The 9,509-nt window shown below is 56.4% G+C and overlaps 2 protein-coding genes across 2 annotated transcripts in view; both read right to left on the reverse strand.

Moving 5' to 3' along the window:
• Positions 1 to 1,015: 1,015 nt before the first annotated feature.
• LPMP_355360 (glycosyl hydrolase, putative) lies at positions 1,016 to 4,480 on the reverse strand (the record flags this gene model as incomplete). Its single annotated transcript, XM_010705164.1, has 1 exon — positions 1,016 to 4,480. The coding sequence occupies one exon, from the start codon at positions 4,478 to 4,480 to the stop codon at positions 1,016 to 1,018; it is 3,465 nt and encodes a 1,154-aa protein (XP_010703466.1).
• Positions 4,481 to 5,553: 1,073 nt separating this feature from the next.
• LPMP_355370 (hypothetical protein) overlaps positions 5,554 to 9,509 on the reverse strand; it is a gene marked incomplete at both ends in the record, with an annotated part of 10,431 nt that continues 6,475 nt past the window's right edge. The window contains one exon of the mRNA XM_010705165.1: positions 5,554 to 9,509. Within this exon, the coding sequence (XP_010703467.1) occupies positions 5,554 to 9,509 (3,956 nt within the window).

Raw genomic sequence — 9,509 nt, forward strand, 5'->3', positions numbered from 1 at the left:
ACGAGAATGTGTGAACTCCAGTGTGCCGCTTTCCTCACCCCCTCTCTCCGTCTCCACGCCCATATTACCTCGTCCTTCCCCGGCGACAGCGAGGGTGGGGAGGGAAGGGCAGGGGAGATGACGGATTCGTCGCACCTGGCTAACTTTCATAGCTTACCTATTTTTAGTCGTTGGTGTTGATTGTGGTGAGGATGATGGGGATAATGAAATGCGTTTGTGTGTACGTGCGTTTGCCCTGTCTTTTTCGTCGTCACTTCATCTTAGGAAGGCAAATTAAGTGAGAGAACAAAAGGGAAAGACGAAGGGACTCAAAAGAGAGCTGACAGAGATAAAGCAGTGGGGGCATCGATAGCGCAGACTGCGAGCACAGCCAAACACCACACATCGATAGGGAAAGGAGACATGAAAAAAAATGTAAGTGGGACGGAGAAAAGGGTGAATTGCTGAAGGCACATGCACTCCATTCGGACTGGTGATGGGGGACGCAATGCGCGTCGGGAATGAGGATAGGGCGACAGGGGGGGACATACGTGATGATGGTGAAACCCTGCAAGAGCAACTGCCTACGCGCGCTTTAATGTAGCCTCGGAGTTCAAGAAAAGCTCAGCTTCCCTACACCACCAGAGCAAAAAGAACAAAAACAACACGCAGGCGCACGCAACAACAAAACGCTCGTATACCGCGAGAAAGCGATAGCAATGGTGCAACACAGCTAAGGAGAGGAAGCAAAGTGCTTCCACCTACCCACCTCTCCCCCCCACACACACAAAAAAACGAAGGGGAAACGGGAGGGAAAAAATGGTCACAGAAGCCCCTTATTATGCACGCACACACAAAAAGAGGAGCAGCGCAGACCAGCACACGGGCGTAAGCCCTGCCCTCCACATTGACAGGTAGCGAATTTTGCTGGGAAATAAAGAGGAAGAGCTGTGCAAAGGGCATGAAGTCAACTCACGATATCCTCTGAACACTTCTGTTGCTCTCCCTATCTCGTTGTGAAAAATGGATACAGTAGCTACATCTCACGCAGATGGTTGACAACCCTGCCACGGACAGTGTACTCGTTCAGTGTTTCCATAGTAATGTCGCCCAGGTTCTTCGCGAGCACTCTCGGGATGGCCAACGTCGTCTCCTCAGGAACCGGACTCACGTCAATGACCATGCGGAAGCGCTCCAGCGCCTTCTTGGAAAAGCCATCGATGCCGTCCATCACCACGACCGCACGATTTGTCGCTGCATCCATGCGGTGTGCGCAGGCCTCGAAGTAGTCCATCTCGGGACGCCAACGCAGCCCCAGCGACTCACCCTCTTTGCCTTCCAGGAAGCTGTCGAAGATGGAGCTGCCTTTGGTGGTTTCGTTGACGACCCAGCGCGCATTTTTGCTACCGCTAACGCACCCGACGGCGATCCCGTACTGGCGAAGAAGGGAAATGAGCTGTAGAACACCCTCGCGCATCGGCATGCCGTGCGTCGTCGCGTAAGAGCGGAACAGTTGTAGCTTGCGGTGGCACAGGCCGTAGAGGGTGTTCGACTCTGCCGTGTCATCAACCTCCCCAGTCAGCGGCGGCGGATGGTTGTACTTCTTAAAAATCTCGTTTAGCCCGTAGAAGGGTTTCACGTGGCGCAGATAAGCGAGGTACAGCTCCTTCGTCATAGAAAAGTCCGAAAAGCCGTGCTGATGAAAGTGCTCCTCCAATGTTTGTGTCCAAGCTTGGTAGTGAACGTCCTCAATATCCTTGACGACGCTATCCAGTTCAAAGACGACGCAGTCAAAGTCGAACACACGCACCTCCCTGAAAAGCCGCACCGTCTCGGGATGATTCAGTCGCAGCGTGATGCGGTTTGCACCGGCGTGAACCAGCATGAGGTCCGTCACGCTGTCTGGGGCGCTGACTAGTGTGTATGTCACAAGCCTCTGCGTCACCAGGACGCGCACGAGGCAGCCACGGTGCCGCGCGTGGAATTCGAACTCATCCATTTCCTCACTCAGCATGGGGTTGAAGTGCAGCACACCCTGTGCCACGCGTAATCCACAGATTCCCACCGCCATGGAACTCCACGACCCCGCTGCTGCGGTGCAGTGGAGACCACCGCCGGAGTTGCCGATGAGGTTGTCAATGTCAACAAACAGTGCGTCGTGAAAGTAGCGCATCGCCTTGTTTGGCAGCCGTAGCTGCGCCGCCACCACGCTGAAGATGGCGAGCCGTAGCGCCGCATCCGAGGCGGTAACCGCTTCATAAAATGTGAAGTCTGCCTTTGCCTCGTCCAATGAGAACCTGTCCGGTGCGAGCATAATTGCCAGTAGCACATCCGGTATGCAGCACACTTGATGCCGATACACCACTGTCGGGTGGTAGAGCGACATCAGCGGGCCCCCCGCGCCGTCCTTGAGCGACGTGAGGCCCCAGCGCTTCTTGCGCATAAAAGACTGGTCCATTGGGTGAATACGATAGGTGCCGTCGAAGGGCAGTACCATCTTGGTTGCCGCTTGGTCCATCGCTATGATGTCATTTTCCGTCATCTGCGCTCGCTGCATAATGCCGCACCACATCTCCGGGTTCTCCTGCCGCAGCATCACCGCCAGCTGCACTGCCCACTGCAGATGCATTTGCGCCATCAAGTTCGTGAAGAAGTTGTTGTCGGCAACATCATTGTACGTGTCGGGGCCCGACACGGAGCGCAAGTGAAACAGGCCCTTCTCCCACGTGCCCCACTGCAGCCAGACAAGCGCCGTCGTGAAGATGAGGTCCGCACCACCTTGCACGAGAATGCTAGTGTCGCTTGTAGCTGTCACATACTCCCTCAGCGCGTAGACGACGACGGCGTTCACGAAGAGAAACGCGCCGCAGTACGGCGTGGGGTTCCTCTCTCCTGTCACGGTGCGATAGGGATACAGAGCGCCGCGGGGCAGAGACATGTCCGCCGCAATGTCCTTCGCCTCGTTCAGCGTGCGAATCCGGAACTCAAGCAACGCGCGCGCCTTCTTTGGACACGCATGGGAAAGGAACGGCACGATCAGCGCGTCCACATCCCACTGCTGCACACCCAGGAGCATGTCTCCCGTCAGACCACGGGTCGGGAAGCAGTAGTACGGATCCCCGCTGGTCGACATATAGGTCTGCAGGATGTTGAAGCGGAATGCACCCTGTACATCAGCCTTCGGCTCCACTCGCACGTCCGCTGTATCCCAGAAGGCGCTCATGGCGTAGCAGTGTTCTGCTAGCAGCTCCTCGTAGCCGAGCGCTGCCACCTCTCGGGTCTGATGCGTCGCCACATCAAGCAATTCCTCTGTCGTCGCATCTTCGTCGCCAAAGTGACCGATAATTTTAACAAGCTCGATAATAACACCGTCGGAGATGCAGCTCGTGTAGGAAGCCTCTGTCCCCCACTCTGTAGTGCGGCTGCTTGGCGTGAGAGTTGTCGGAGACACGACCGCTGGGCTCGATGGCGAGACACTGCTCGACGGGCCAGCACCAGATGGAGATGTCATGAATGCCGGATCACTGCTGACCGCGCCTTGCGTGGTGGAGCTGGTGTCCATAGATGGGAAGCGCTGCGCCCCAGCAGAGTAGGAGCGTGATGTGCACGTCTCGACAGAGGCGATGGCGAGATGACGGCAGCTATTACGCGTTCGCACGAGCACGACACTCATGGAGTCTTGAATGTTCGACTGAGTGAACATCGCCTCGACGTCGTACTCGACTGCTGAAAGGAGCGTACGCGAGATGAGGCGCACGTCGGTGTTGTGCGCGTTTCGCACACTCATCTTGTAGTGCATAGCGGAGATGTTCTTGCGCGCCGCTGAAACGAAGCGCCGAGACTCGATGGTAATCTCGCGGTGCTGCTGGTTGGAGAACCAGACAAAGCGGCGGTGCAGCTCCCCCGTGCGCAGGTCGAGGCGACGAGTGTGACACTGTGTGGTGCCTTGTGCAGCGCTAATGTACTCACCGCTGAGGAACGCGTCAACACAAAAGGCGTCTGGCGTGCGCAGGCGGTAGCCCTCCTTGGTGGAAATGCCAACGGAGAAGGAATGTGGATGCATGAGCGGACGCTGCTCATAAAACCCGGAGAAATACACTCCTCGCAGTCCACAGGGGCTATTGGCACTACTGCCACCATTGCGGTCTCCATGCTCGTGCGAGTGGTGCCAGTCCTTTCCACCTACCGAAGCTGGAGATCGCTTCCTCTCTTTGTCTGGCAGTATATCACCACCTCGGCGACTGTTGTTATACGCACGCTGACTTCTAGTGGGGGCGTGGTGTCGCTCGTGGACGTTCTGGCCCACCTGCGTCTCCTCTGAATGCCCACGCACGCCGACGAGGCCGTTGCCGAGAGAGAAGAGCGTCTCGCTCACAAGCACCTGGCTGCCCACCGGCAGGGTGTCCTCCCGCAGCTCCCATCGGTCCACCTTGATGGCTGCATCGATACGACGCTCGACAGACGTGCTGCCCGTTCCATCCTCAGTGGCCTTTGAAGACATTATGCATGAAACACAGAGAGAGACAAGCACGCGGGCACAAGAGAAGAGCAAATCAGACGAGGAAGTCGGAGAAAAGCTGAAGCGGATGGAGAACAACAACAACAAAAATAGCCGTCCAAACCACGCAGTGCGAAAGGGTACGAGTTGGTGGTGGACGGCAGAAGTCCACCGTCTGAGAAGAGTGCGCGTGCGCGTCGGTGCCTCTGTGCAACACACAACAAAGCGGGTGTAGACACGTCAGTGTACAGACGCAGACGTATACGCTGGTCAACGTCGAGAATGTTCAGAGCTTGGCTGTTCAAAACAGAGGTGCGCAAGAGAGTGGAAGTGACAAGTTCCCCCGGAGTTTGCTATGGTGGTTGGGTATGGCACGTGTGGAACAAGAGAGAAACGAAGTCCACGATAATGACAAGAAAAACAGCTAAAAGGTTCGCAGTCAGCCGGCGTGGCACAGGAAGGAAAGAAGAGGGGAAAGGGGGAGGGGGGGAAAGCGCGACAACAGAGACAATGGGTAGTGTGGGACAGAGAGAGAGAGAGAGGCACCCAACAGGATGACAGGTATGGGAAGGAAAGGTGGCGGTTACGAAAGCAAAGAAGCATTTGAAAGAGATGGGTGTGGTAGCACACGAGCGACTTCCATGAAGCAAGACGACACGTTTCAGCTTTTCCTTGAGACGCGCTCCACATCGTGGAAGTGCCCAGCTGATGCGCATGTGACCACCTTTGCCTGCATATAGAGTTGCTTGCCTACACTATTCACCGCAGAGGTGTGTCGCCTATATCTTGTCCGGCCCAGTGGCTTGCTTCATCACTGCATCGACTCTTTTTATTATTATTCTAGTGGTTGTTCGACGTTGTGAGCCAGCGACGCACCGCCCCGCAGGACTGATGGAGAGAACGATAAACAAACAAAGGAAGGGGAACCACAAAGCACGCCACTGTTGACTTGCGCGCCATGAAGTCAGCGAGGAATTGGGGGGATACCTGACCGCCTCTTCTGCCGAAAGAAAAAAAAACAACAGTGATAGTAATAATTGAAGCACACACAGGGTTATCGAGTCCCTGCTGGGCCGCTAACTATGCGGGGTCGTGGTGCCGCGGCGTGGTGTTTGTGGCAACATGACAGATGCCGTCAGCTGCGTTGTTGGACGCACTGTTGCGTGAATTTGATCTCTCAGCACCGTGAAGCGCCGCACAATGGCATCCTGATCAGCGCAGTACTTCATGGCGAGCTCGCGCGCCTGTTGATCGAGGTGGCTGTCAAGTTCACGAAGACTCTCCTCGAGCTTGTAATCCTCCTGCACTTTAAACTGTACACGTCGACGCAGCTCCATGACCATCTCCTCCGCAGCGGCCTGTTCCTGGGACAGCCTCTGGTACTGTGCCGTCACGTCTTGCCACTCGGCTGTGAGAGTGCGAACACGTTCCTCTTGCCGTCGCAGCAGCGCCTGCAGGCCGTGAACGATTGCTGTCTGCTCCCGTGCCTGCCAATCCTCAAGTACGGCGGCAAGGTCGTGGCGGTACGGCACTGTCGCGTCCGCACTGGTGAGAACGTCAGTAGCGCCAGTAGAGGTCACGTCCACTCGTCCACCGTAGCTGTGGATAGTCTCCACCAAGGCGTCCATGAAGGCAGGCAGGCAGCGAGCCCGATTGTGGTGCCGATCGCTGCTGTCCCGCAGCGTTCGAAGACTAGTCAGCAAACCGTGAAGCCATTCCACAAAGGCGCCGGGGCGAAGAGCTGCAAACGAAATCTGTGAACACCCCGGCGTGTCTCGCAGTACATCGGAGACAACGTGATCAATAAAGCCCCTCAGGGAGGAGCACTTGGCATTTACTGCGGTGTTGACGAGACGGAGCGTCGCCTTTACGGTGTCGTCGAAGTGCCGAAAAGTTGTGCTATTGTCGGAAAGCGACAGCACTGACGCTTGTGGCGCCCCAGTCCCGTCAGTGACAGCAGAAGCAGCGTCCCCGCCAAAGTGGCCACGAAGGACAGCGTACACAGCTTGCAGATCATCATGTGCACAGCGCAGTCGGTCGGCAGTCTCGACAACCACCTCAACCGCCTGGCGCGCCTCCGATTCGCTCGGGAAGAACTCAACGGGGTCAGACGAAGCAACCGCCACCCCACAACCACCGCGGCAGTCTGCTGATTCGTCTACCAGCTGAGGGAGGAGAGTCGTGCGAAACGCCTTCCACAGGGTCGACAGGGACGCGGTGGTCCGCAGGTAGGACTCCTCGCGGTCGCGCGCCTCGGCCTTCCAGGCAAACAGCTGCGCTTTGACAGTATCGCACTCTTCTGCTCTAGAGGCGAGTACATCGCTGAGGTACGCTATTCCATCCAAGCAGTCTGCCGGCGTACCCTTGTCGAGTCGCCGCGACTCGCCCTCACCCAGAACGGCTGTTGTTAGCCGCTCTACGGTTGAAAAGGTGTCGTAGACCTGTCGCTCCAGCTTTCCCATGCGGCACTGCAACCTGCCATGGGTCTCCTCCAGTGAGACCAAGGACGATTTTGATGCGTGACGCTCCTCCAGTACGCCACGTAACCTGTCATTGAGATCGTCGACGTCGCTCTTCAGCTTCTCACTGCAAGCCAGCAACTTATCGATGCCCCCTTCTTGACGGCGCACAAGTTGCGCGGCAGCGTGCATGGCAATTGCAACATCCTCGAGCGATTCAAGATCGCACTTGTGCGAGGGCGCCACCGCAGCCACAGCCGTCTTAAGTGGCCCCGAGGACAGTAGCAAGGCGTTGAGGCGCTGCAACAGGCTGCTTTCTCGGGTCTCCGACTCCAGTACCGCCGCCTTGAGGTCGACCACGCGGGACTGCAGGATCATCACCTCCGCGTGAAGCCCCACCGAGACTCCAGCCATCATGACGGCCCAATCCTGCACGATTTCGCAGCGGCGACACGCCTCCTTGGACTCTAGGGACCTCTTCGCGCACTCAAGGCAGTCAGCGGCGACGACGTGCAGCGCCTCCTCGAGAGAGCATGCCCGCCCCACCGCCTCAAGGCACACACCGTCATCCTCGACATGAAATGCTTTGAGCTCCCCCGCTCTGTTGAGACGAACCTGCATGTCTTTAATGCAACATTGCGCGAGCATTACCTCCTCCCCCAGCCTCTTGGCCTCGCCAGTCGCAGCTCTTACACAGGACACCAAGCCCACCGCTTCTCGCACACCAATGTCGAATTCCTCCTCTTGTTCGCGAGTGGCGACGTGTTCTGCTTGCGTCACAGGCTGCCCACGTGCTTCGCACGCCACATCCATCGTTGTATTTAACTGTTTACCCTCGTTCACCAGCGCCCTTATCCTTTCCAGGCTATCCTCGTCGGCTCTGACAGCGGCAAGCAGCTCGTCGGTCTCCAGTGACTTTCGAGCTACCGTCGCTTCAACACAGCAGTTTCCAACGGTACAACGCTCGCAGGCGCCAAGTATCACAGAAAGGCGACTTTGCAGCGCCTCCTGTGCGGTAGTAGAAAGCCCCAGTAAAGTCGCTTGTCGCATGAGCGGAAGCACTTCGGCTACATCAGCGTGTTGTAACCCAGAGCCGTCACGTGCCCTCACGGTGGGGCCAACGGCCTCAGTGGGCCTGGTCCACACCTCCGCCACACTCACCCAGTTTGGTTGCGGAGGCGCTACCTTTGCCTCAAGAGTCGCTTGCGCCTCATGCTTGTCTACCAGTGGGAGCCCCCCTTCCTCGCTCCGTTCACATAGAGCGGGGAACTGGTCTTGCCTCCAGCCTCTCGCTTTTACGTCGTCTTCATTTGGCTGTCGCGCCAGTAACACTTGCAGCTGACACCGCTCCATCTGCTCGACAAGGATCTGCACAGCCTCCATGACATGGGCTAGCACCTCAACGGAAGACGCTGCGGTTGACGTGTTCGATGCAACCCCCACAAGCGGCGTCAGTAAAGCTAACGCTTGCCTCATCGTGTGTGCGTACTTGTGCAAGAGGTTGCTCGTGAGAGTCGTCAAGTCTGTAAGAGCCGACGTCGCCTCATCACACGTCAGTATCGTTGCAGTACCTGGCCGAAAGCTCGTCTTACCTAGTGTGGTAGAGGAAATTGCGCTATACAGCGATTCGCAGCAAACACCGACGGCTCGAATTAGAGCGTCTCGCTCCTCCGTAGCACAAGCCAGTGCATCCTCGCAAGAGGCAACGTGACGCAACTGTACGACCTCCTCGCATGTCTGAGCAGCCAGCTGCGGTAGCTGAGAGTATTCCGAAAAAGATACGTAATCACTGCCACTATTAGGGGCCCCGTGCACACCAGTACTCTCGCTAACGGCGACAAGAGTTTCGAAAGTTGTCTTTACAATATCCATCAGCTCCCTCTGTGAGTCAACGCATTCATAAATCATCGCCACTATCTCATGGCAAGCAACGCGCACGCCCGATTCCACAGGCAGAGAATTGAAACGACACGAAACCCACTCAAACTCGGCAGACTTAGCATGCGGCAGCTCACTTTGCAAGGTCATCAAACTGTCTTTGATTAACGTACTACACTCCCTCCACAACACTGATAGTGAAGAAACCGAATCCTCCCGCAGCAGAGCACGGCAACTCTCACACCGCAAAGCTTTTGTGTCCTCCATCAAAGTCTCCGTTAGTGGAGAGAGGGATTCATCGCACAGCTCTCCAGATTCCCCATCGCACTTGTCGTCACGTACTGCGTCCGTGAGGTTCCCCAGACACACAGAAACTGTCGGAGCATCATACTGTAACAGTTCCCCATCTGGTATCATCCCCAACGCTTCTAAACGCCTCAACTCAACAAACAACTTCTGCAACTTCACCCTAAACAACTCCCGATCCTCCCTTCCCACAATGTTTCCGGCCAACAAAGAAGGCGACTTCGTGGAGGAACAACACACTACAACAGAAGAAGAAAACACATACAATACAATTAAATCTCGTCCACAAACTTCCTTGGACTCTATAACACGCAGTATCAACTCCGACAAATCACTCAGTAAGTCATCACAACACTCACTACCATTCTGCTTCCCCTCAACAACCCCCC

Source organism: Leishmania panamensis (genome assembly GCF_000755165.1).
Source record: "Leishmania panamensis strain MHOM/PA/94/PSC-1 chromosome 35 sequence".
Lineage (NCBI taxonomy): Eukaryota > Euglenozoa > Kinetoplastea > Trypanosomatida > Trypanosomatidae > Leishmania > Leishmania panamensis.